The sequence below is a fragment of the Macaca nemestrina genome, chromosome 18, assembly GCF_043159975.1.
Source record: "Macaca nemestrina isolate mMacNem1 chromosome 18, mMacNem.hap1, whole genome shotgun sequence".
Lineage (NCBI taxonomy): Eukaryota > Metazoa > Chordata > Mammalia > Primates > Cercopithecidae > Macaca > Macaca nemestrina.
Genome location: NC_092142.1, coordinates 66,038,722 through 66,065,265, shown reverse-complemented (window position 1 = coordinate 66,065,265; position 26,544 = coordinate 66,038,722). Strand labels below are relative to the sequence as shown.

General features: G+C 51.6%; 1 protein-coding gene and 1 long non-coding RNA gene across 10 annotated transcripts in view; both read right to left on the bottom strand.

Moving 5' to 3' along the window:
• The window catches only part of LOC105491446 (core-binding factor subunit beta), a 79,626-nt gene extending 76,075 nt beyond the window's left edge, over positions 1–3,551 (bottom strand). For 6 of the 9 annotated variants that reach the window (XM_011757928.2, XM_011757926.2, XM_071084723.1 and 3 more), the window contains exons 1-2: positions 3,214–3,551; positions 2,890–2,976 (exon numbers count right to left, since the gene is read on the bottom strand). In XM_011757928.2, coding sequence (XP_011756230.1) covers positions 2,890–2,976; positions 3,214–3,291 — 165 coding nt within the window. In that variant the 5' untranslated portion in view covers positions 3,292–3,551. The remainder of the gene's footprint in view (positions 1–2,889; positions 2,977–3,213) is intronic. The other 3 variants (XM_071084720.1, XM_071084719.1, XM_071084718.1) reach the window with 3 other exon arrangements.
• A 16,326-nt stretch (positions 3,552–19,877) lies between these two features.
• On the bottom strand, positions 19,878–25,006 carry LOC105491447 (uncharacterized). The gene is made up of 4 exons (XR_011616534.1): positions 24,870–25,006; positions 24,313–24,535; positions 21,221–22,031; positions 19,878–20,630 (listed from the first exon to the last, which is right to left on the bottom strand). It is a non-coding gene; the product is annotated as an uncharacterized lncRNA (long non-coding RNA).
• Positions 25,007–26,544: the final 1,538 nt, after the last annotated feature.

Here is a 26,544-nt window from a genome sequence, read left to right as displayed (position 1 = left end):
TCAGGCATTAAATTAACTAGCCTCTAAATTCAAATAATCAAGTACCTATGGTATTGTGCAAAATACCTGTATCCAGAGGGGTTTATACGGAATTAATAAGGTCTCCACCCTCTAGGAGCTAAGGATCCTGTAATTAAATGTGGGTTAACACTAAATTAAAGGAGGGAAACTAGAAAGAGAAAAAACTAGGAAATGTGAAATTCCTCTCCAAATACCAATAGTTACATTACTTAACAAAATAAGACCTGTGTCGTCTTAAGTGCAAACCTCACACAGCATTCAATCTACCTTCTTTAACCTTTAATACTTTTCAGAAATTTAAAACTTATAAAATGTGTCGGATCAGACATTTGTTTTATTTTTGGAGACAGGGTCTCACTCTGTCACCTAGGCTGGAGTGCAGTGGTGTGATTATGGCTCACTGCAGCCTCGATCTCCCAGGCTCAGGTGAGGATCAGATATTTGGAAGCAGGAAAAGTCTAGAATGTCTAATTCATCCTGGAAAGAAATTTAAGACAAACACTAACCACCTATAACACTACTATAATATTACGGCATTTCAGATATCCCATGGGTTGAATTCATAATTCCATTCAGCAAAGTCTGAAATGACAGAAAACACCCTACTAGCTATGATTCACCATTCCAAAAAAATTCAGCTTTCAAAAATAGTGATAATAATATAATACATGGGGCGGCGTATGGTGACACCGAGCCTGGTAGTCCCAGCTATTGGGAGGCTGAGACAAGAGGATCGCTTGAGCCCAGAAGTTTGAGGCTGTAGTGCCTTATGATTATGTCTGTGAACAGCCACTGCACCCCAGCCTAGGCCACACAGCAAGACCTCTCTCTTAAAAAAAAAAAAAAAAAAACAAGGCCGGGCGCGATGGCTCACACTTGTAATCCCAGCACTTTGGAAGGCCGAAGTGGGAGGATCATTTAAGGTCAGGAGTTCAAAACCAGCCTGGCCAACATGGTGAAACCCTGTCTCTACTAAAAATACAAAAAAATTAGCTGGGCGTGGTGGTGTGTGCCTCTAATCCCAGCTACTCAGGAGGTTGAGGCAGGAGAATCGCTTGAACCTGGGAGGCAAAGGTTGTAGCGAGCCAAGACTACATCATGCTGCTGCACTCCAGCCTGGGTAATAGAGCGGGACTCCATCTCAAAACAAACAAAAAAGCAAACATTAACAGTACAAATACTTTGTATCTTATCTTTTATACTTGCATCCTTTACCTCCAGGAAATTCTATCCTCAAGTGTACCACCTTCCTTTTGCAAAAGGTAACCCAGGCAAAGGATGACACGATCATCGCACCAGCTAATGAATTATTTTCTTATACCACTCAGTGACAAAATCTAAAAGCATGTCTTATGCACTTCAATCATATAAATAATACAATTACTCAAGAAACTTGCAAGTGGGCTAAAAGCTTGAGACTGTCTTTCATAACATGCACTAATGACCAAATATTCACGAGCTCCTATAAATTTAACCAGTATCTTCTCACTATTACAATTCTAAAAAGCCTTCACTTAAAATATCAAGATATTCTTTAAAATTAGAGTTCAGTGATGAAAAGGAAGAGTTTTATGGCATATGAATTATATCTGAATAAAAATAAACTGGTTTTATAAAGGGGGTGGGAGGAGTAAATTTCCAATATGTCTTCCTACTATTAACCCAAATTCAAATCGCATCTAACTTCAAGCCTCTGACAATGCAATAGGTCCAAGTCACCCAGCAGATAGTAACAGCATTCCATTAGACAGCGCTTTAACTTTTTAAAAAATAATCAGGCCGGACGCAGTGGCTCACGCCTGTAATCCTAACACTCTGGAAGGTCGAGGAGGGTGGATCACTTGAGGTCAGGAGGCCAGCTTGGCCAACATGGTGAAACCCCGTCTCTACTGAAAATACAAAAATTAGCCGGGCGTGGTGGCAGGCACCTGTCATCCTAGCTACTCAGGAGGCTGAGGCACGAAAATCGCTTGAACCCAGGAGGAGGAGGTTGCAGTGAGTGGAGATCGAGCCACTGTACTCCAGTCTGGGCAACAGAGCAAGACTCTACCTCAAAAAAATAATAATCAACCTCTTTTCTCGGTTTCTTCCTACCATTCTCTCCTCATCAGCACCTCCAACAAGGCAAACCAAAAGGAGATGAGAGAAACTAGGACCCTTGAATTTTTTTCTTCAACCCAAGATCTGGTGAAGACACACCAAATCTGCCTCCTAAAACGAGGACCTCGAGATCAACCGTGAGTTTCGCCCATCTGTGCATTTTAGGAACGGCAGCCCTACTCGAGACATGTGGATAATGGTTTATTTCTGATTCTCCTGAAGCTTAACATTCTAAGAAAATGACACTTTTAAGGCCTTTCCCCCCGTTTCCTCTCTATTAGGACAATACATAACGGGAGAAAAGATTTCTTCTCGGCGATCTGGGAGTGAGACCGCTTGACAGAGAATCACCGAGAGCTCACCTTTTAAGAAACAAACTATCGCCGACCTTGAATGAAGCTCCGGTTGTTTTTCCGAATGGGGGTTTGCTTGCTTGCCACAAATACCCTGAACCCTTCCTTGGTGTAGCCGACTAAACAATGCCCTTCACTTGTTTAGTCTGGCTCGGGTTCGAGCCCCACTCGCGGTGCTCCATTGGCCGACACGCGCCACCGCGGCGGGCCCCAGGGAAAGCGTCTCCTCGCGAGCACCGGCCCGCGGCGTCTGGTTTCGCATTTTGAAACCCGAGTAGGAAGTGAGACGGCGCCCGCTCAGTTCCGGGAGCCGCGGCAGCCGCGCCGCCGTCCGGAACCGGCCTGGGCCGCGGCCGCCCGGCGCAACAAGTGACCCGCGCGCGCCCCTGTCTGCGCCCCGGGCCCGCCGACTTACGATTTCCGAGCGGCCGTCGCGGCAGGCGTTCTGGAAGCGCGCCTGGCGCTCCTCGTGGGGCCGGTCCCTGAAGCCCGTGTACTTAATCTGCAAGGCAAGACGGCCCGAAATCAGGAGCCAAATCCGCGGCGCCGCCCGCGCGCCCGCCCTCCCAGCGCGGCGCCGATAAAGGCAAGCAGAGGCTGCGGGCGACGGCCGCCCAGGCGAGATTGCCCCTCCGCAGGCGCGCCGACCGGGACTCCCGGGGACCGCGCCGCCCAAACTTTTCTTCGCCCGGGCCCACTCGGGGCGCGCTGCGGCCTCCTAGCCGCCCGCCCGCCTCACCTCACACTCGCGGCTCAGCTTCCTAAAGAACTCCTCGTTCTCGAACTTGCTTCTCTGGTCGGGCACGACGCGCGGCATCTTCCCGCCCTGAGGCCGCGCCGGCCAGCCGCGCTCGGGGCTTGCGCGGGCACCCGCTGGCTGGCTCCGCGCTGACCGACTGACCGCCCACCCGCGGCGCCCGGACGCCCGCTTCCCTTTGTTTCAGGCGCCCGCCCGCGTGGGCTCCCGTTCCGAGGAGTCGGAGGCGCAGCTGCCCGCTCGAACCCAACCCACGCCGCCGCCGCCGCCGCCGCCGCCTCAGCCGTTGCCTGCCGCCCGCGCAGCCCCAGCTCTCGCCGCCCCCGGCCGCCGCCGCCGCCGCCACTTCCTCTCACCGCCCACCCCGCCCCCGCCGGCCCCACCCCTCCTCCTTGCGAGCCCGCCCGCCTCCAACTCCAGCAAACAAGACGCACCATTCACAACTCCGCGGCCCGCGCCGCGCATGCGCCACCCGCCCGCTGGCTAAGCGGCGGCGCTGTGGCGCTCCGGGGCTCCTTCCGCAGCGCTGCTCTTTTCCCGCTGCTCGCCGGCGGTCACTCGGCGTGGAGCTGCCGTGGGGGGATCCGCCTGCCTTTTAGCAGACGGGAGTAGCTAACGCAGGCCTTTTCTTCCGCCCTTCCTCGGCCATCTGGAACTTCTGGGTTCCCCAGGTGCGCGGAGTAACCCCAGATTGTCATTTGAACGCGAGGAAACCTAAGTCCTTGGGGACTTTTCGTCCCTAAACCGACCGGTAGGGGTGTAGGCTGTGCACGTTGAAGACTGAGGTGGAAATGGACCGAAGAATCCAACCAAGGCATGGTGGAAAGGTCGTGGCTGTTGGAGTCAGATGGGTCTTAGATGGGATCCCACTCAGCTACACTACCTGCTGGCTGGGGCCTTAGACAAGAACTGGACCACTAAACCTCAGTTTCCTTATTTCCAAAATGCAGACACTCCTAAGTTTGCAGTGTTAGCGTGAGAACTGTTATGTGGGTCTAGCACACAGTGGGAGCCCAATAAATTTAAGTTTCTAAAGAAGAACAAGCTGCGTTAAGAATGTAACCGATTGCCAGTCTTACTTACTCAGTGTGCAATCAGCTGCAAAAAAAATAAGATCCATAAGTTCTAGGGAAGTCGTTTAGCCCAAACTGGAGAAAGTCTGACATGGGATTTATGGCAGAGTTTCATTCAAAGTTAGTCCTGTGGCCGGGCGCGGTGGCTTATACCAGTAATCCCAGCCTTTTTTTTTTTTTTTTTTTTTTAAACAGAGTCTTGCTCTGTCGCCCAGGCTGGAGTGCGATGGCGTGATCTCGGTTCACTGCAACCTCTGCCTCCTGGGTTCAAGTGATTCTCCTGCCTCTGCCTCCCGAATGGTTGGAATTACAGGCGCCCACCACCATCCCCGGCTAAATTTTTTTTGCATTTTTAGTAGAGAAGGGGTTTCGTCGTGTTAGTCAGACTGGTCTGGAACTACTGACCTCAGATGATCTGCCCGCCTCGGCCTCCCAAAGTGCTGGGATTACAGGCGTGAGCCTCTGCGCCTGGCCTAATCCTAGCACTTTGGGAGGCCGAGGCGGGCTGATCACCTGAAATCAGGAGCTTGAGGCCAGCCTGGTCAACATGGCAAAACCCCATCTCTACTAAAAGTACAAAAATTAGCCAGGTGTGGTGGCACACGCCTGTAGTCTCAGCTACTGAGGAGGCTGAGGCAGGAGAATCGCCTGACCCCGGGAGGTGGAGGTTGTAGTGAGCCGAGATGGTGCCACTGCACTCCAGCCTGGGCCACAGAGCAAGACTCCATCTCAAACAGCTACTCGAGAAGCTGAGGCAGGAGAATGGGTTGAACCTGGGAGGCAGAGGTTGCAGTGCGAGAAGCTGAGGCAGGAGAATGGGTTGAACCTGGGAGGCAGAGGTTGCAGTGAGACAAGATCGTGCCATTGCACTCCAGCCTGGGTGACAAGAGCATAACCCCGTCTCGGGGGGCGGGGGGGGGAGGAAAACTCCATGAAGAAGCACTCTTGTTCCACAATGGGTCCAAGGAGGGCTCACAGACCTCCAAGTTGATCTTGGCCAAAGACTCCAGCAATAATTGTTTCTGCCATGGGAAATGTGGAATAAATAAAAGTTGAAAGATCTCTAGAATGGCCTTGATGGCCAGACAGACACTATGAGCTTAGACAAGGTCAGGGTCAAGGGAGCTGGACCTGGAGGGGTGGGAGTACAGAGCAGGGCAGGGCGCTCTCATTGTCAGCCTCATGGAGGGGAGGAATGATGTCCTAAGGGAAAGGGACAGCAAAGCCTGCCAAGCAGACCCAGAACAGCAGCCCCACAGACAGCCTTGGGCAACTGCAGGCCACAGGGTAACCCACACTCGGTGTAGTCTGGCATTCAACAGCCAGGATGACTGGGAAATAAGCCACATACTGAAGAAGGCCATCTCCTCAGCTAACCTCTATATGCCTTTTTGGTGGTGGTTTAAATTTTTTTCACTTCTTTTAAAAAACTGAATTAAAGGAAATTTATAAAGGAAACTTTCACCCATGTAAGGTACACTTAAGTCTGTGCTTCTAACAGCTTTGGCAGCTGTTGAGTTGGGTATGGGTTAGCCCAGACACTATGCTATGGGTGTTTGCTAAGGGGGTTTGCTAAGATCCAGCTCTACTAAGGCCCACACATGGAAGCTTGCAGGTGTCTCTTCTGTGCCAAGAAACATCTGCCCCCACCGTCCCAAAACCTGACTGAATTATCTGAAGTCCTATCATCTGGAATCTTCCTTTTGTAAGGATTCAAGCCAACCAAGGGTCTTCTCTGAGTACCTCCCTAACTTCCTAGGTGGATGCCTGCTCCTGCAGACTCCTAAAGCTGATCTTGGGTGGGTAAATAGATAATACACAATGAAGCTGAGCAGAGTGCAGGAACCTTCACTTGCCTAGTGCAACTGTGAAGCTCTGTTCAGGGTGCCTTCATGCACCTTATCTCAGTTAGTTCACACAACCACCTCCTTTTTTTTTTTCTTTTTTTGAGACAGAGTCTTACTCTGTTGCCCAGGCTGGAGTATAATGGTGCGATCTTGGCTCACTGCAACCTCCGCCTCTCAGGTTCAACCGATTCTCCTGCCTCAGCTTCCTGAGTAGCTGGGATTACAGGCGCCTGCCACCACGCCCAGCTAATTTTTGTATTTTTAGTAGAGAAGGACAGGCTAAGGCCGGGCGCGGTGGCTCAAGCCTGTAATCCCAGCACTTTGGGAGGCCGAGACGGGCGGATCACAAGGTCAGGAGATCGAGACCATCCTGGCTAACATGGTGAAACCCCGTCTCTACTAAAAATACAAAAAACTAGCCGGGCGATGTGGCGGGCGCCTGTAGTCCCAGCTACTCGAGAGGCTGAGGCAGGAGAATGGCGTAAACCCGGGAGGCGGAGCTTGCAGTGAGCTGAGATCCGGCCACTGCACTCCGGCCTGGGCGACAGAGCAAGACTCCGTCTCAAAAAAAAAAAAGAGAAGGACAGGCTAGTCCCGAAATCCCAACCTCAGGCGATCTGCCCGCCTCAGCCTCCCGAAGTGCTGGGATTATAGGCATGAGTCACTGCACCGGGCCCACACAACCATCTTCTAAGTCAGGTCTCATGTCTCCATCTGAAAGATGAGGAAACAGACTTTGAAAAAGTAAGTAAGGCCAGGAGCGGCGGCCAGCCTCCATTTTGTTATTTCAAATGGATCAGGGTCTCGTCACTGTCCTTTTGTACTTTCTCTTTTTTTTTTTTTTTTTTTTTGAGAGAGAGTGCCTACCTGTAATCTCAGCACTTTGGGAAGCAGAAGTGGGAGGATCACTTGAGGCCAGGAGTTCGAGACCATCCAGACAACAGAGTGAGACCCCCAACCAACTCTAAAGAAACTAGCTAAGCATTGGGATACATCATCTTCATTCCTTCCTATAAGTTTAGTATTATTGATCCTATTCTACAGATGGGCCAACTGAGATTCACAGGTGCTAAGTGACCCCACGGTGGTGATTTTAATCATTCTACTCTGAGACCTAGTGGAGATACCAAAAGTCCTGCCTGCCACCCTCACTGAACTGCACACTCGTAGAAGGCTATGTCTGGGGTTATTCCTCTGGGAGCACCCCAACATGTTCTAGAAGGGTTCCCACAGGTTGAAGAAAGGGGTTCTATTGTGGGCCTTGTGGCAAGATGTGGGTCTGCCCTTGAGGGCTGTGCATTCCTACCTCTGAGCCTGTTTGTCCCTTCTTGACTTGGAAGATCGAAATCTAGATGTCCTGCCTCCACAGGCCCAGCAGGAAGGATGGTTTTATCCAGGACTGGTGTCAGCAGCCACCCATCTTTGCCTCTCCTCACAGAGGAGGTCTCTGAGCCTCTGATGCGTTTTTTCTAAGGAAATAGTTTCCCTTCAGTTACTGAGAAAATATTGTACCATCTTGAAGTTGAAATAGGATCTGGAGCCACAAATGAGACTTGAGAGGAGTGGGAGACAAGGAAAATTAGTGGCTGGCACATTGCCTAAAAGCCTGGCTCCACTCAGCTTCTAGTTTTTAGAAGGCAATGGGCCTTAATCCAGGATAAGGGTGTCATCTGCCCAAGTGTGGCAGTTTCCTGGGCCCTAAAGAATTTTTTTCTTTTTGAGATATAATTTATATACTGTAAAATCCACCCTTGGGCCCAAAGAATCTCCCCTCCCTCCCAGGGGCATCTCCCTCTTCTGAGCCCCCCAGCCACCCTCCCCCAGCTCAGCCATCCCATAGGGAAAGGAAAGCAGAGAGGAGCAAGTTTCCCCAGAATAGCATTTCTTTAGTGTTGGGATCAATAAACCCGTTTGCTTAAAAGGAACCAGATGATTTCATCCTTGTAATTATAAGTTTGACGTTTGCAAATCTTGCCCAGGCTCCAAATGAGCCTCTTTGTCATCGGGGTTGGGGGTGGAGGAGTTTGTCTGGGTGCCTGGGGATGGCAGGACTCAGCCTACTGTGGTGGGAAGAGTGCCAAGCTGGGGTCGGGAAGCCTGGCTGCTGATCTTAGAGGGCTGCCTTGGACTGCTCTCCTTCCCCTCCCCTGCTCTCCTAGTTTCTGACAAGTGATGGGAAACAGACTAGACTAGGGGGCTAGGAAATAATAATAATGGTAATAACGATGATAATGGTAGTAATAATAATAATATAATGTGGTGAGAGCTGGGGTAAGCTCTAACCACACCACGCTCCTGCTTAAGACCCCTCCCCCAAGACTGAAGAAACTTGGGGCAGAAAGACAAAGGCCCTCAGCCTAGCATTCATGACCCCCTGACAATCCCTACTTTCCAACACTATCTCCTATCGTTTCTCCCCATGGCACCCTGCAATCCAGCCATACTGGCCTGTTTCCATTCCCCACATACCCATACCATGACTTCCTTCTGTTTCTCTACTGGGAAAACTCATCGTTCTTCTTTCTTTCTCTTTTGGGGGAGGGTCTTCCTGTTTCACCCAGGCTGGAGTGCAGTGGTGCAATCACGGCTTACTGCAGCCTTGACCTCCTGGGGTCAAGCAATCCTCCCACCTCAGCCTCCTGAGTAGCAGGTTGCTGGGACTACAGGTGCCACCATGCCTGAGTAATTAATTAAAAAAAAATTTTTTGGCCGGGCGCGGTGGCTCAAGCCTGTAATCCCAGCACTTTGGGAGGCCGAGACGGGCGGATCACGAGGTCAGGAGATCGAGACCATCCTGGCGAACACAGTGAAACCCCGTCTCTACTAAAAAAATACAAAAAACTAGCCGGGCGAGGTGGCGGGCGCCTGTAGTCCCAGCTACACAGGAGGCTGAGGCAGGAGAACAGCGTAAACCCGGGAGGCGGAGCTTGCAGTGAGCTGAGATCCGGCCACTGCGCTCCAGCCCCGGCGACAGAGCGAGACTCCGTCTCAAAAAAAAAAAAAAAAAAAATTTTTTTAGAGATGTGGTCTTACTACGTTGTCCAGGCTATACTTTTTCTTTAAATCTATTCATGGGCCTCTGATTGTCCTCCATGGAATGACTGCCCCACAGCATCCGTTTACTCATTTGGCTGCATGCTATGTGCCAAGGAGATGGTCAGCTCGCCTGGGACACAGCAGCCCCCTGGATTCTGGGAGGATTTAGTTCTACGCTAATTGGTTTACTTTACTATGAAGCCTTCATATGAGGGTATCTCCCCTCACCGTTAAGAATTTTTAAAGTTATTTAAAACTTGTACTTTTTTTGTAGAAAATTTAGGACATACAGACCGGGCGTGGTGGCTCACACCTGTAATCCCCCCACTTTGGGAGGCTGAGGTGGGCAGATCACGAGGTCAGGAGATAGAGACCATCCTGGCTAACACGGCGAAACCCCGTCTCTACTAAAAAAAAACAAAAAATTAGCCGGCCGTGGTGGTGGGTGCCTGTAGTCCCAGCTACTCGGGAGGCTGAGGTAGGAGAATGGTGTGAACCCGGGAGGCAGAGCTTGCAGTGAGCCGAGATCGCGCCACTGCACTACAGCCTGGGCAACAGAGCGAGACTCAGTCTCAGAAAAAAAAAAAAAAAATTTAGGACATACAGAAAGAGAATAAAGGAATCCTACCATCTCAAAGTAGTCATTGCCAACATTTTACTGTGTTTCGTTTGGGCTTATTTCATCCGCATTTTTTTCACTTAGTTATGACATTCTGTATGTGCAGCTTTGGATACTCTGTTACCACCTAACCCTATGGTGTAAATATTTCCCCATGTCATATTAAAATTCCTAATGATAGCTGGGAGTGGTGGCATGTGCCTACAGTCTCAGCTACTTGGGAGGTGAAGGTGGGAGCATTACTCGTGTCTGAGAGTTTGAGACCAGATTGGGCAACATAGGCAGACCCCGTCTCAAGAACAGACAAACAAGCAAACCAACAAACAACGCAATAAAATTCCTGATGGCATCTTCTTTTTTTTTCTTTCTTCTTTTCTTTTTTTTGAGATGGAGTCTTGCTTTTGTCACCCAGGCTGGAGTGCAGTGGTGCGATCTCAGCTCACTGCCACCTCCGCCTCCTAGGTTCAAACAATTCTCCTATCTTGGCTTCCTGAGTAGCTGGGACTACAGGTGCCTGCCACCATGCCCGCCTAATTTCTGTATTTTTAGTAGAGACAGGGTTTCACCACACTGATCAGGCTGGTCTCGAACTCCTGACCTCAGGTGATCCGCCTGCCTCGGCCTCCCAAAGTGCTGGAATTACAGGTGTAAGCCACAGCGCCTAGCCCCTGCCATTTTTTTTTTTTTTTTTTTTTTTTAGACAGAGTCTCGCTCTGTCACCCAAGCTTGAGTGCAGCAGTGCAATGTCAGCTCACTGCAACCTGGGCCTTTTGGGTTCCAGTGATTCTCCTGCCTCAGCCTCCCAAGTAGCTGGGATTGCAGGCATGCACCACCATGCCTGGCTAATTTTTTTTTTCTTTTTTTTTTTTTGTATTTTCAGTACAGACAGGGTTTCCCTATGTTGACCAGGCTGGTCTTGAACTCTTGGCTTCATGTGATCCACCCACCTTGGCCTCCCAAAGTGCTGGGATTATAGGCGTGAGCCACCGCACCCGGCTCCTAATGGCATCTTGTAGCTCTACTGTTACTTGGCAGATCCCCTATTGTTGGGCATTTAAGTTGTTTCCTGTTATTCACAAATTACTAATTAGGCTGCTGTGAATGTCATGGTCCTTAAGGCTTTTTCTTAAAAGTTCTGAGCCAGGCGCAGTGGCTCACGCCTGTAATCCCAGCACTTTGGGAGGTTAAGGTGGGTGGATCACTTGAGGCCAGGTGTTCAAGACCAGCCTGGCCAATATGGCGAAACCCTGACTCTACTAAAAATACAAAAATTAGCTGGGTGTGGTGGCACGCACTTGTAGTCCCAGCTGCCTGGGAGGCTGAGGCACAAAAATCGCTTGAACCTGGAAAGCGAAGGTTGCAGTGAGCCCAGATCACACCATTGCACTCCAGCCTGGGCAATAGAGCAAGATTCTGCCTCAAAAAAAAAATAACATAAAATTCTGGATAGTGTTTTTAGGATCAGTTTCCAAAAGTAGAAGCACTAGGTCAAAAGATATGGACATCTTAAGGTTCCTGATGTATGTTGCCAAATTTCTCTTTGACATCACCACTTCTCTCTTCTTGAGTCTTAAGAATCTGTTCCTCCTCCTCCTCCCATTTCTCTTATCAGTGTCTGAGACACAGGAAATGCCAACCAAGAATAAACCAAGAGCTGCAGATAGAGATCAATGAATCAATACAGGAGGTTGAATAATTCAACACTCACTTCTGGCTCATTATTGACTCTGGAATCCAAATGCCTCTTTTACCTTCTCTCCTTTTGTGTCCCAGCTGATAACGCCTTGATAACCTGCCATGTTCTTGGATTCTCTCCCAAACTTTCCAAGCTCGGAATCATTAAGACAGGCAGGGTTTCCCATCATGCTGTAATATTACCTTGTAAATAAGCAGAAATAATTATTAGCCCACAGATACCTCACCAGCCTGCCTCCCCTCCAGGAACACAAAAAGGGCAATTTAGAAAGCAGACAATTGTTCTTTTCCTCGAGATGACACTACTGAGTAAATGGGCAAGGAATTCAGCTTTGGTCTGCTCCAGCCCTGGCTAACTTCCCTTTGTCTAACCTGTCTTTCTTCCCTTCCTTGGCCAGACCAATTCACACTCTTCATTAAGTGTCATTTAGAGAGGTCAGGCACAGTAGTTCATGCCTGTAAGCCCAGCACTTTGGAAGGCCAAGACAGGTGGATGGCTTGAGCCCAGGAGCTGGAAGCCAGTTTGGGCAACATGATGAAAGCCCATTATCTACAAAAAAAATACAAAAAATTATCTGCGTATGGTGGTGCAAGCCTTAGTCCCAGCTACCCAGGAGGCTGAGGTGGGAGGATCATCTGAGGTGGGGAGGTCGAGGCTGCAGTGAGCTGAGATTGTGCCACTGCAGCTCTTCAGCCTGGGCAACAGTCAGACACTGTCTAAAAAACAAAAATTTCAGATGTGGTGGCACATGCCTGTAATCCTAGCACTTTGGGAGGCCAAGGCAGATCACCTGAGGTCGGGAGCTCGAGACCAGCCTAACCAACATGGAGACACCCTGTCTCTACTAAAAATACAAAATTAGCCAGGCATGGTGGCGCATGCCTGTAATCCCAGAACCCGGGAGGTGGAGGTTGCAGTGAGCTGAGATCGCACCATTGAACTCCAGCCTGGGCAACAAGAGGGAAGCGCCTTAAAAAAAAGAAAAAAAAAGTGTAGTTGGAGCCAGGCGTGGTGGCTCACACCTGTAATCCCAGTACTTTGGGAGGCCAAGGCGGGCAGATCACCTGAGGTCGGGAGTTTGAGACCAGCCTGGCCAACATGGTGAAACCCCATCTCTACTAAAAATACAAAAATTAGCTGGGGGTGGTGGCACGTGCCTGTAATCCCAGCTACTTGGGAGGCTAAGTCAGGAGAATCGCTTGAACCTGGGAGGTGAAGGTTGCGGTGAGCTGAGATTGCATCACTGCACTCCAGGCTGGGGAATGGAGTAAGACGCTGTCTCAGAAAAAAAAAAAAAAAAAAAAAGTGTAGTTCAGAGGCCTCTGACAAGGCTTTCTAAATGAAGCTGGGCAGAATGACTGCCCCACAGCATCCCTTCACCAATGCCTATGAGACAAGACTGGACTCAACCACCTCAAAGGTATCCCACGGTCTTGATAGCTTCCCTAGTCCCACCTTACGCTAACTTCATCTTGCTCCCTCCTACCCAGGGGGAGCTCCCAGCATGCTTTGCAGTTTAGGTAGTGTTGGTGACAGAGATGGACACAAAGATGAACAACTCAGGTTTCCCTTCAGTGCATAACTTTTCTTTTCTCTTCTTTTCCTTTGCTTTCTCTTTCTCTCTCTCTCTTCTCTCTCTTTTTTCTTCTTTTCTTTTTTTTTTTGACAGGGTCTTGCTCAGTCAAGTGCGGTGGCATGATCCTAGCTGACTGCAGTTTCCAACTCCTGGGCTGAGGCGATCCTCCTGTCTCAGCCTCCTGAGTAGTTGGGACTACAAGTGCACACCACCACGCCTGGCTAATTTTTACTTTTTTTTTTTTTTGAGACAGAGTCTTGCTCTGTCACCCAGGCTGGACTGCGGTGGCGCTATCTCGGCTCACTGCAAGCTCCACCTCCCAGGTTCACTCCATTCTCCTGCCTCGGCCTCCCCAGTAGCTGGGACTACAGGTGCCCACCGCCAGACCCAGCTAATTTTTTGTATTTTTAGTAGAGACGGGGTTTCACCATGTTAGCCAGGCTGGTCTCAATCTCCTGACCTCGTGATCCACCCGCCTCGGCCTCCCAAAGTGCTGGGATTACAGGCATGAGCCACCGCGCCCGGCCATTTTTTTCAATATAGGGTCACATTCTGTTAGATAGGCTGGTGGGCAGTAGTGGCATCATTGCTCACTGCAGCCTCAAACTCCTGGGCTCAAGTGATCCTCCTGCCTCAGTCTCACGGCTGGGACCACAGGCACATTCCACTCCACTTAACTAATCCTTCCCTCCCTCTCTCCTCCCCTCCCTCCCTCCTTCCCTTCCTTCTTTCCTTTCTTCCTTACTTCCAGAGACGGGGTCTTGTTACGTTGCTCAGGCTGGTCTCGAACTTCTGGGCACAAGAAACCTTCCCACCTTGGCCTCCCAAAGTGCTGGGATTACAGGCACAAGCCACTGCATAAAGAAATTTTCCAAACACTTTCTCGCTGGCCTCTCCTTAATTTCTTCAAGATAAAGAGGGAAGGCTGGGTGCAGTGGCTCACGCCTGTAATCCCAACACTTTGGGAGGCTGAGGTGGGTGGATCACGAGGTCAGGAGATCGAAACCATTCTGGCTAACACGGTGAAACCCTGTCTCTACTAAAAATACAAAAAAATTAGCTGGGTGTGGCACACGCCTGTAGTCCCAGCTACTCGGGAGGCCAAGGCAGGAGAATGGCGTGAACCCAGGAGGCAGAGATTGCAGTGAGCTGAGCTCGTGCCACTGCACTCCAGCCTGGGCGACAGACCGAGACTCCGTCTCAAAAATAAATAAATAAATAAATAAATAAATAAATAAATAATAAAAGGATAAAGAGGGAAAGAGTTACTGCTCTATTTTGTAGCTCTTGAAATTGAGACTCAGAACAGGTGACTGACTCATTCAAGGGCATATGGCCAGGTAGACTCAGAGAGAGATAGATCCCAGAGAAGTCCTACAGTTGAAGAAATGCAGTCACTTAACTCTTTAATTTTTTTTTTTAAGAGGTTGGGTGGTTTGGCCGGGCGCGGTGGCTCACACCTGTAATCCCAGCACTTTGGGAGGCCGAGACGGGCGGATCACGAGGTCAGGAGATCGAGACCATCCTGGCTAACATGGTGAAACCCCGTCTCTACTAAAAATACAAAAATATTAGCCGGGCGCGGTGGCAGGCGCCTGTAGTCCCAGCTACTCAGGAGGCTGAGGCAGGAGAATGGCATGATCCCGGGAGGCAGAGCTTGCACTGAGCCAAGATCGCGCCACTGCACTCCAGCCAGGGGGACAGAGCGAGACTCCGTCTCAAAAAAAAAAAAAAAAAAAAAAAGAGGTTGGGTGGGGGGTCTTGCTATGTTGCTGCTCAGGTTGGTCTTGGAACTCCTGGCCTCAAGTGGTCCGCCTTCCTCGACCTCCCAAAGTGCTGGGATTACAGGTGTGAGCCATAAGCGCCTGGCCTATTTTATTTTATTTTTTCAAGGCTGTTTCTCAGTGTGAACTATTTCATTTCACTATTCGTTCTTTTTGTTGTTGTTGTTTGTTTTTTTTTTTGTTTGTTTGTTTGTTTAGGAGATGAGGTCTTGCTATATTGCCCAGGCTGGAGTGCAGCAGCTACTCACAGGCATGATCCCACTACTGATTAACACAGGAGTTTTGACCTGCTCCATTTTCGACCTGGGCTGGTTCACCCCTCCTTAGGCTACCTGGTGGTCCCTCGTTCCTGGGAGATCACCATATCGATGCCAACTTAGTGCAGACACCTAATCAGCATAGTGAATTACAGCCCAGATCTCCTGGGCTCAAGCAATCCTCCTGTCTCAGTCTCCCGAGTAGCTGGGACTGCATGCACATGCCACTGCAACTGGCTAGTTTTCTGTTTTAGCTTCCTTCACATGCTGACTCACCCTCAAGTGGTAGCCATTCTCTTTCCTGATGTTTCTACAAAAATCTTGAGATTGAGTTTCATAGTCCAAGTCTGGGTTATCTGGTCATCCCTAAGCTGTGGTGTGGACACTGTGAATTGCTGAGGACAGGGTGGTGTCACAGGAAAAGGAATGGCTGTACTGTGCAGGCAAAAACATCAGAAGGTACCCAAGTTAGTGTCTAGCACAAAGTTGCAAGTTCTCAAAGAATGGTGGCTATGACATGCTTTATGGTCTCTCCTAGCTCTGAAATGCTATGATTTGCACAACACTTTGGTTGATACAAAGCCATCTGTAAACACTGGCAGTAAGGGAAGCACTGGATAACAATTTGAGTTCATATAAGGTCTAGTAAAAATGCCATACAATGAGCTGAAAGGGTGCCTGAAGCCAGCGCAGTGGCTCACACCTGTAAGCCCAGCACTTTGGGAGGCCGAGGCAGGTGGATCACCTGAGGTCAGGAGTTCCAGACCAACCTGGCCAACACGGCGAGACCCCATCTCTACTAAAAATACAAAAATCAGCTGGGTGTGGTGGCTCATCCCTGTAATCCCAGCTACTTGGGAGGCTGAGGCACGAGAATAACTTGAACCTGGGAGGTGGAGGCTGCAGTGAGCCGAGATCATTCCACCGCACTCCAGCCTGGGCAACAGTGCAAGATTCCATCTCAAAAAAAAAAAAAAGGGTAACTGCCTGTGGCCTGCCTCCTTTTCTTTTTTTTTTCTTTTTTTTCTTTTTTTTTTTTTTGAGACAGAGTCTCGCTCTGTCGCCCAGGCTGGAGTGCGGTGGCCGGATCTCAGCTCACTGCAAGCTCCGCCCCCTGGGTTTACGCCAGTCTCCTGCCTCAGCCTCCCGAGTAGCTGGGACTACAGGCGCCCGCCACCTTGCCCGGCTAGTTTTTTTTTTTTTGTATTTTTTAGTAGAGGCGGGGTTTCACCGTGTTAGCCAGGATGGTCTCGATCTCCTGACCTCGTGATCCACCCGTCTCGGCCTCCCAAAGTGCTGGGATTACAGGCTTGAGCCACCGCGCCCGGCCCTTTTTTTTTTCTTTATTCTTTCTTTCTTTTTTTTTTTTGAGATGGAATCTTACTCTGTCACCCAGGCTGGAGTGCAGTGGTGCGATCTCGCTCACTGCAACCTCTGCCTCCCGGTTTCAAGCGATTCTTCTGTCTCAGCCCCCCAAGTAAATGGGATTACAAGTGAGCACCACCATGCCTGGCTAATTTTTTTTGTATTTTTAGTAGAAACGGGGTTTCACCATGTTGACCAGGCTGGTCTTGAACTCCTGACCTCAGACAATCCGCCCACCTCGGCCTCCCAAAGTGCTGGGATTATAGGTGTGAGCCATCATGCATGGCCTGGCCTCCCTCCTTTGGTAGTGGAGCAGGGGCAGCGGTAGTGCCAGAACCAGGGCATGGCCTGGAAAGGACTTTCTGAGCCTCTGGGGCCTGCTACATCCATAGCTCTTTCAAAGGATCCTGCTTCTATCAGCATTAAATGATCCGGCTGGACTGGCACCGGACCTGCTCTGGGAGCTGAAGGGAGCCATGCATAGCTAGAGCAGAAGCGCGGGCTCCAAAGCCTGACCAATGTGGATGCTTTAGGTTAGGTGGTGATTGTGATCAACCAATCAGAGCCTTCTCTGAGGCAAGTGTGTGGTGTGAGTGTGCATGTGGGTACCAAGCCCAGAGGAGGCAGTCATGAAGCTCAGGTTACATCCAGGCCTCATTCAGACTGTAAACCATGGAAATGGTGCCCCCTAGAGGTGTGTGCTGCAACAGCTATTCTGTCAGCCATGCCTGGATGCTGGCAGGTGGGGCTGCTACCAGAATAATGGGTTCCACATTCAGGCTGCCTCCCTGCTTCTCACATGAGACCTCCCACTACCAATGATTGTTTGGGTATAGTTGCATCCTCACTCTTCAGAAAAATATTCTTGTCTCAGATATACTGAGTATTGTGGATGTATTGGTCGCCTATAGGCCAGGAAGGTTAGGATTTCTCCTGGCAGGGAGTATCAGAGAAGTCAATTGAGTGTCTGAGATCACACAGCAGAGGGAAGAGTTATATTAAAACCCAAGCCCCCCTACTCATTAGCAGTCTTTCCTAGCACTGCAGAATCCTGTGATGTAGGAGCAGCAAATCCATGGTGGCACCCCTGCCAGGTGCTGAGAGGCCCAGCAACAGGGCCAGGGATCTGGGGTCTCTGGAAGGCCCTGGAAGCTGCCAGCCCTTCCCCCAGGCCAGAGGAGCTGCCTCTTTGGCAAGAGACGTGAATCAGACACAGGCGCCTCCGCCAGCTTTTGATGAATTTTCCTGCCACTGGTGCTAATTTCCTGAAAGGCTTTTTCTTTCACCTTCAGGCTCCCCCTCAAAAGGGTTCTTGCTCTTTATCGGTGGGGGATCCATAATGATCACCCAGCAGCTCCTTGGTGAGGTCACCAACATGCTCCACCAGCAGCTCCTGTGGCTGAAAGGGCTGGGAGTGGACAGGGGTCCTGGACCATGGCTAGAGGGAGCTGAGGCCAGAGTCCTGTCCTACCACAGGGACTGTTCCCAAAGAAAGTCTGGCCCAGAGAGGCAAGTGGTCTGCCTGAGGACACACGGAAGAACAGGCCCAGACAGGAACACACAGCTCCCTAAATTCTGCCTAAGAGAGGCGTGGTGAACTCTGCTCTGTGGGCCATGTGATCTCAGCCTCTGAGTTCTTTCTGTGCTCAACTGGGCCCTCCTCCCCTACCTACTGGCTCCCCAAATAGACCCAAGCCTAACCCCTCATGGCAGTGGAGTCATCATTGCACAGAGGGCTGGTGGTGGGAGGTGAGAGTGCTGTCTTAACAAGCTTTCTGTGGGGTGGGAGGTCTGTTTGTGTCTCTACCCTGGACTGGACACCCTCTTGGGGCTTTTCCTGGGCCCAGTGGGTAGGTGCCAAGGTCTCCCAGGCCTGGGGAGGGACTACATGAGTTCCCAGACTTGGCTGGGTGGGAGTACACTAGGCCAGAGTACCCCAGGGGCCATTCTGTGAGTGGGGGAGGTGAGTAATCAGAGCTGACCTCCCACCTTGGCCTAAAGTTCCTTGGAGAAACAGGACACCTGCCCTTATGTGTCACTAGGTTCTGACCATCTACTTTGGGAACTTGCTCGCTCGATTCCATGAAGGACCACTGTCTAGTTCTCTGCCACCATCCCCCGGTCTACTCACTTCCACTCTCTCTTCCTCCAGTGTCTCTGTACTAGGTAACCTCAAAGACCCTTCTGGAAGGTAAATCTGACCAAGACATGCCCCTCCCATGGCTCCCTAGTGCCTCCGCTTAGAGTCCATGCTCCCTCCCAGCTTACAGGCCTGGTGCTCCAGTTCTGGGCCATTTCCTCTTTCAGCCTTTCTGTGGGGGTCATGCTGACTGACACAGAGCTGCTGGGACTGAACAAGCCAATTCCTGCCTCCAGGTCTTTGCTCCTGCTGTGCCCTCTGGCTGAGATAGCTTCCCCTCCACTCCCACCTTCATTCCCTCCACTATTCCCTATAGGTTCTTTCAAACGCTCCTCCAGGAAGCCCTCCCTTTCCATCACCCTCCCACCCCAAGGTGTCTCAGTGGTCAGACAACTGTGATGAGAAACAGATCCCACAGCTACCTTCTGAGTGTCCAGGCATGGCCCCCCTCCTGCCTGAACTGCCCCAGCACTGCCCTGGCTCTCTTTCCATTTGTCTGTCTGGCTGTGTGTCCACCAGCTTCTGCCTCTTTCCTCCACCCCTGACTTTTTTTTTTTTTTTTTTTTTTTTGACAGGGTCTCACTCTGTGGCCCAGGCTGGAGTGCAGTGGCACAATCTCGGCAACCTCCGCCTCCCAGGCTCAAGTGATTCTCGTGCCTCAGCCTCCTGAGTAGCTGGGATTACAGGTGTGTGCCACCATACCTGGATAATTTTTTTTTTTTTTTTTTGAGACGGAGTCTCGTTCTGTCGCCTAGGCTGGAGTGCAGTGGCCGGATCTCAGCTCACTGCAAGCTCCGCCTCCTGGGTTTCCGCCATTCTCCTGCCTCAGCCTCCCCAGTAGCTGGGACTACAGGTGCCCGCCACCTCGCCCAGCTAGATTTTTGTATTTTTTAGTAGAGACGGGGTTTCTTTTTTTTTTTTTTTTTTTTTGAGACGGAGTCTTGCTCTGTCACCCAGGCTGGAGTGCAGTGGCCGGATCTCAGCTCACTGCAAGCTCCGCCTCCCGGGTTTACGCCGTTCTCCTGCCTCAGCCTCCCGTGTAGCTGGGACTACAGGCGCCCGCCACCTCGCCCGGCTAGTTTTTTTGTATTTTTTTAGTAGAGACGGGGTTTCACCGTGTTAGCTGGGATCGTCTCTCGATCTCCTGGCCTCGTGATCCGCCCGTCTCGGCCTCCCAAAGTGCTGGGATTACAGGCTTGAGCCACCGCGCCCGGCCAGAGACGGGGTTTCACCGTGTTAGCCAGGATGGTCTCGATCTCCTGACCTCGTGATCCGCCCGTCTCGGCCTCCCAAAGTGCTGGGACTACAGGCTTGAGCCACCGCGCCCGGCCCTGGATAATTTTTGTATTTTTATTAGAGGCAGGGTTTTGCCATGTTGGCCAGGCTGGTCCAGAACTCCTGACCTCAGGTGATCCGCCTGCCTCGGCCTCCCAAAGTGCTGGGACTACGGCCTTTTAAAAAATCTTGTCTCACTGCAACCTCTGCCTGCCAGGCTCAAGCCATCCTCCCACCTCAGCTTCCCAAGTAGCTGGGACTGCATGGGGATGCCACCATGCCTGGCTAATTTTTGTATTTTTCGTAGAGATGGGGTTTTGCCATGTTGTCCAGACTAGTCTTGAACTCCTGGGCTTAAGCCATCTGCCCGCCACAGCCTCCCAAAGTGTGGGGATTACAGGTGTGAGTCACGTGGCACCCGGCCAACCCCCTGACTTTCTTGGCTGATTGTTCCATCCTCATTCTTTAATGCAGCTGCACCTCATTCCATTGGACTCAAGGTGGTGTCATTGTCGCTATGTTCCTTCATTGTTGCTCTGTTCCTTCATTGTTCAGTCTGCATCCTCCAATTTCTGAAAGGGGCTCTCTCCCTCTCCACACAGTTAATTACCTTGGTGGAAAGGAGTTCTGGTTCTTTTAGAGACATGGGCTACACTTTCCCAAAGAAAGTGTGGCTCAACAAGACCTGAGTAAAGTTCCAGAGCACGCAGCAGGCTCCCAGCCCTCCAGACCTGAGGGAGCAGAGGGAGAACACACAGAAAAGGTCACTGCATCCAGTTCTGGTCCAGCCTCAGCTCTTCTAACCCAGTCCCTTGTGGCACTCATGGGGAAACAGCAGGATCTCTTTGGTCAACCTCACCTGTGGACCTTCCTACTGAACCTTCTCCCACTTCTTGTTCTAGAAACTTCAGCCTCCTGCAGAGGATGTACTGCGCTCAGGCCCACTTTGTCCCTTACTCCGGGGCCCCAGTGTGACCAGCTACAGCGGCAAGGGGGTTCGTTGGGGGAAGGGAAAGCCTTGACGTGGTGTCATCTGTCCTCTACAACTCCCTCTTCCAGCCCTTTTTTCACCCGATGCCTCCCTTCCTGGACCTCGGGGCTTTCTTTAGCTTGGGGTCCTAGCCAAGCTCCTGGAGCCTCTGCCCATGCAGCCCGCAGGCTCCTGGAGGACAGGACCCATCTCTCTTGGGTCTCTCAAAGCCTATAGGTGGGTAAGTCAGGTTGCGCACGGGAGGGAACCAGGGGCGGAAGTTCATGCATTCACTGTCACTAATGAGTTCTTGTTTCCCTGTGCTGCCCACCCTCCACCCTGCCCACGTGCCTGTCGCGGGGCACGATCCAGCACCGGCCGTGGGTTTCCAAAGCCTGGCTCTGCCATAGCCTCCAGCGGGGAACTGCTCCAGTCGGCCAGCCCAGAACGGGGCCTTGGAGGTCCGGAAGAAGCAAGGAGGGCCATGAGAAGGCAAGAAGGCTTGGGCCGAGCCGCCCCCGCCTGGAGACCGGCGGCGAGATTCAGCTCCCGGCGCCCGCACGTCCGCCCAGGCTCTGGGCCAGCGCCAGGCGGTTGGATCCGTGACTGCAGTTGGCGGGAGGCCGGACGGCGTGTCCCCCGGGGCTCCCAAGCAGCCAGCGCTGTCGGCCAGGCCGGGAGGGCTGCGGCAGGCGGGCGGGCGACGGGAGCCTGGGGGCCCGCGGCGGAGGCAGCGCTGCGTGGGCTGCGGTCAGCAGGGGCCCCGCAGAGGGGCCGCGTCTCTTGCGCTAATTGGCCCTTTCCCAGCCGCCTGGGCCGGTAATTGCTGCTTCCAGGGTGGAAGGTGGGGGCGTGGCGGGGGAGAAGCTGGGGAGCTGCTTCCGGAGCCGGGAGCCAGGCTCAGCCGGAGGTGGGCGGCCCGGCCCGGCCAGCAGGGGGCGCGTGTGTGCGCTGTGCCCGCGAGAGCTTAGCGCCCGCACTCGTTCGTCCCCGCGGTAGCGCCGGCTGGTGTGAAATCCGGGGAATGGGGAGGGCGGCTGGGGCCTAGACTCAGAAGTGTTCTCGGGCTTTCACCAAGATCCAGTCTGTTGTGCGCACCGATCCACGCGGGATGGGGCCTAGCAACAGCTTCAGGAGAGACTCCGGGTGGCCGTGGGAGGACCTGAGTGGGGACAGGAAGACAAGGTGGGACGATGGGGCAGTAGTAAGTAGCCCTCCCGCCTCCGTCATCCAGCAGTGCAACCCGGGAAGGAGCTGACTGGAAGAGGGACACCTTCCTGGGTGTATGGGGAGGGTGTGGAGCCAGGGCTGTGGGAGGCAGGGGCCAGCCCAGCATTCAGACTGCCCACTGGGTTTCTCCCAGGCTTGTCCTCCCTCCTAGGGAGGGTTCTAGGGTTTCCCCAGAGCCCTTTATGATTGTCATATCTGCCACAGCCAGCCCAGACCCGACAAAGCCCTGGCTCCTGCTCAGCTGCACTTCCTCCAATTTGGGGAGGAGGGCCCTGGGTAGGTGGCCCTTAGAAGCAGCTGCCCTCGGCCGGGCGCGGTGGCTCAAGCCTGTAATCCCAGCACTTTGGGAGGCCGAGATGGGCGGATCACGAGGTCAGGAGATCGAGACCATCCTGGCTAACACGGTGAAACCCCGTCTCTACTAAAAATACAAGAAAATTAGCCGGGCGAGGTGGCGGGCGCCTGTAGTCCCAGCTACTCGGGAGGCTGAGGCAGGAGAATGGCATAAACCCGGGGAGGCGGAGCTTGCAGTGAGCCGAGATCGCGCCACTGCACTCCAGCCTGGGGCACAGAGCAAGACTCCGTCTCAAAAAAAAAAAAAAAAAAAAAAAAGAAAAAAGAAGCAGCTGCCCTCCCCACAGACCCGTGTGAGAGAGCATGAGGAGGGGCGTTCAAGAAAAATCATTCATGATCCTTGTTAAAGCTCAGTAAAGCAGACTTTATTCAGGAGCATCGAAATAGGCATAGGGGCCGAGTCGTAGCTCATACCTGTAATTCCAGCACTTTTGGAGGACAAGGCGGTAGAGAGGTTCTCACTCTGTCACCCAGGCTGGAGTGCAGTGGTGTGATCATAGCTCACTGAAGCCTCGGCCTTCTGGGCTCAAGTGATTCTCCCACCTCAGCCTCTTGAGTAGATGGGACTACAGGCATGTGCCACCATAACTGGCTAATTTTTTTAATTAATATTTTTTGTAGGGATGGGGTCTTGCAGTGTTGCCCAGGTTGGTCTCAAACTCCTGGGCTCAAGCAGTCCTCCTGCCTCAGCCTCCCAAAGTGCTGGGATAACAGGCATGCGCCACCATGTCAGACCCAAACATTTTTTAAAAATCAGCCGAGGCTGGTGGTGCCTGCCTGTGGTCCCAGCTATTTGGGAGGCTGACGTGAGAGGATTGCTTGAGCCCAGGAGTTTGAGGCTGCAGTGAGCTGTGCTTGCACCACTGCACTTCAGCCTGGGCAACAGAGGTGACCCTGTTTCAAAAAAAAAAAAATTGACATAAGGACTGCCACAGTGGGGTTTTGCAGTCAGGCAGTTGGGGAGAGAGATTGGGCTCAACTCTGAATACAGCATGGACAAGTAAGAATTTATAGCCAAGGAGCAAGGTGGGGTCAGTGGATGGAAAATTACTGAAAGGAAACATCAGAGATAAAGGGGGAATTCTGGCTAAGCCCATCCAATAGGATTCTTGCTGCAGCCAGGCCGGGGTGACCAGACATCACCTTGGGGATAATAGAGGCTAAAGAACTTTTGTTTTTTTATTTTTTTTTGAGGCAGAGCCTTGCTCTGTCACCCAGGCTGGAGTGCAATGGCACGATTTCAGCTCATTGCAACCTCCGCCTCCCGAGTTCAAGTGATTCTCCTGCCTCAGCCTCTCAAGTAGCTGTGATTACAGGCACCCACCACCACACCCAGCTAATTTTTGTATTTTTAGTAGAATGGGGTTTCACCATGTTGGCCAGGCTGGTCTCAAACTCCTGAGCTCAAGTGGTCTGCTTGCCTTGGCCTCCCAAAGTGCTGGGATTACAGGCGTGAGCCACCGTACCTGGCCCAGGCTAAGGAACTTAATTAGATTATGGAAGGTGATCAGATGTCAAGGATGGGGGGCTCTGGTTAAACTGACTTAGCAGGAATCTTGCTAAAAAGTCAGGCCTAGCTGAAAAAGTTCAGGAAAGTCTGAGTAGAGTTTGGTCAACGAGAGAATCTTTGTCAGGAGAGAAATCGGGAGGAACCATCAGAGGCAGGCCTGGGCTAGCTCCTGGGCTGTGCCAGCAGGCCCCAGGGTGAGTAGCCAAGGACCTCCAGGTCACAACGTCCCTTGTGGACACTGGAGTGAAATCTGGCTCAGTTGGAGCTGAGCCCCTGCTGAGTTCTGCACTGGCTGCCCCAGGACCACCTTCCGGGGGCTGAACTAGCAGCCCTCACTCTGGCTCCTTACTGATGAGTGGCTGTTTGTTTGCCTGCGACATCCTCCGGCTGTGCTTCCTGAGACTAGAGCTGCCCCATCTCCTGTGGTAGCCACCCTCCTCAGGGATTGCTCCAGGTCTGGATGGAGGTGGCAGGGTGCCTCAGGCTGGCCTGGACCCAATTCCTGCTCTGCCTCCACCAGCTCAGGCCCTTGGGCAAGGCTTTTCAATGTCTCAATGCTTCAGTTTCTTCATCTGTAAAATGGGGATAATAAGATCCATGGTCGTTGTGAGGATTGTTTGCTTGGAAGGGGCTTCCCCCCTCCTCCACCATCCCTTTGCTTTGGGGGTTAGATCCTGGGGTATGAGGAATTAGATGGCCTCGTCCCACAGATCTATGCAGCTTCCATTTGCCCCAGAGACTCAGGAACCTCTGGGAATAAAGGACCTAATCAACACTACTTTGGGACAAAAATACTGTGGAACACTATGCCAGTGTTCATAGCAGCATTATTCACAATAGCCTAAAGGTGGAAAGAACCCAAATGCCCATCACTGGATGAATGGATAAACAAAATGTGGTATATACCTGCAATGGAATATTATCCAGCCTTAACACGGAAGGAAATTCTGATAGATGCTACAGCATGGATGAACCTTGAAGACATCATGTGAAGTGAAATAAGCCAGACACAAAAGGACAAATACTGCATTACTGTACTTATGTCAGGCACCTGGAAGAGTCAAGTTCATAGAGACAGAAAGCAGAATAGGGGTTACCAGGGGATACGACGAGGGGGTAACAGCGAGTCATTGTTGAACAGGTACAGAGTTTCAGTTTAGATGATGAAAAAGTTCTAAAGACAGAATAGTGGCAATGGTTGTGCAATGATGTGAATGTACTTACTGATATTGAACTGTACATGTAAAAATAGTTAAAATGGGGCTGGGCATGGTGGCTCATGCCTGTAATCCCAGCACTTTGGGAGGCCGAGGCGGGCGGATCACAAGGTCAGGAGATCGAAACCATCTAGCTAACACAGTGAAATCCTGTCTCTACTAAAAGTACAAAAAATTAGCCGGGCATGGTGGTGGGCACCTGTAGTCCCAGTTACTCCGGAGGCTGAGGCAGGAGAATGGCATGAACCCAGGAGGCGGAGCTTGCAGTGAGCTGAGATGGCGCCACTGCACTTGCCTGGGTGACAGAGCAAGATTCCATCTCACAACAAAAAACAAAAATAGTTAAAATGGTAAAATCTGTCACATGTATTTTACCACCAAAAAGCCCACAGTGGCCAGGCATGGTGGCTCATGCCTGTAATTCCAGCACTTTGAGAGGCCGAGATGGGCGGATCACCTGAGGTCAGGAGTTCGAGACCAGCCTGGCCAACGTGATGAAACCCCATCTCTACTAAAAATACAAAAATTAGCCAGGCATGGTGGCGGGCACCTGTAATCCCAGCTACTTGGGAGGCTGAGGCAGGAGAATCGCTTGAACTCAGGAGGTGGAGGTTACAGTGAGCCAAGATCACACCACTGCACTCCAGCCTGAGTGACAAGAGTGAAACTCTGTCTCAAAAAATAAAAAACTTTAAAAAAAAGCCCACAAAACAATGAAACAAAACTGTGGGACAGGCTGGGATATGCACGGGCTGCAAGAGAGGCCAGAGGAATCTGGATGCAGGAGTAAGACCTAAACTAATGGACAAGTGAGCATGGGGTGTGGCTGTCCTACTGTTCTGAGGGGTGCACTTGAGACCATGAAGGCAAAAGGCAAGTGTTTTGTACCCCAGGCAACTTTGCAGTAGCACCCCTTGACTGAGTGTAGCATCCAGGCACAGCCCACTAAGGAACAGGCAGCAACACTCCCTTTCTCCCAGGGCTCAAATTGAGACACCATTCACTTCATGCACCCATTTTATAGGTGGAGAAATTCAGGTCAAATCAATACTTCTTTATTGAGAACATCCCTGTGGATAGACTTTGGAGTGGCCCTGGGGGAGATAAGTGCGGGTGGGAGAGAAGATCCCAAACTACCAAAAGTTTGCTCCATGTCACAACCTGCCCTAGGCCTCCAGGCCAATGTGAACAGATGGGCACAAGGTTGAGCAGGATGGATGGTAAATGCCAAGCTGGGTGCAGTGACAGGGGCAGTAGCAGTCTGGGTCGACCTCCCATAAGAAGGAGCCACAAGGAGACATTGAAGGGTGGGAGGATTTGAAGAAGGGAAAAAGAGAGGTTGTCCCGAGGCTGGAGAGCTGGGC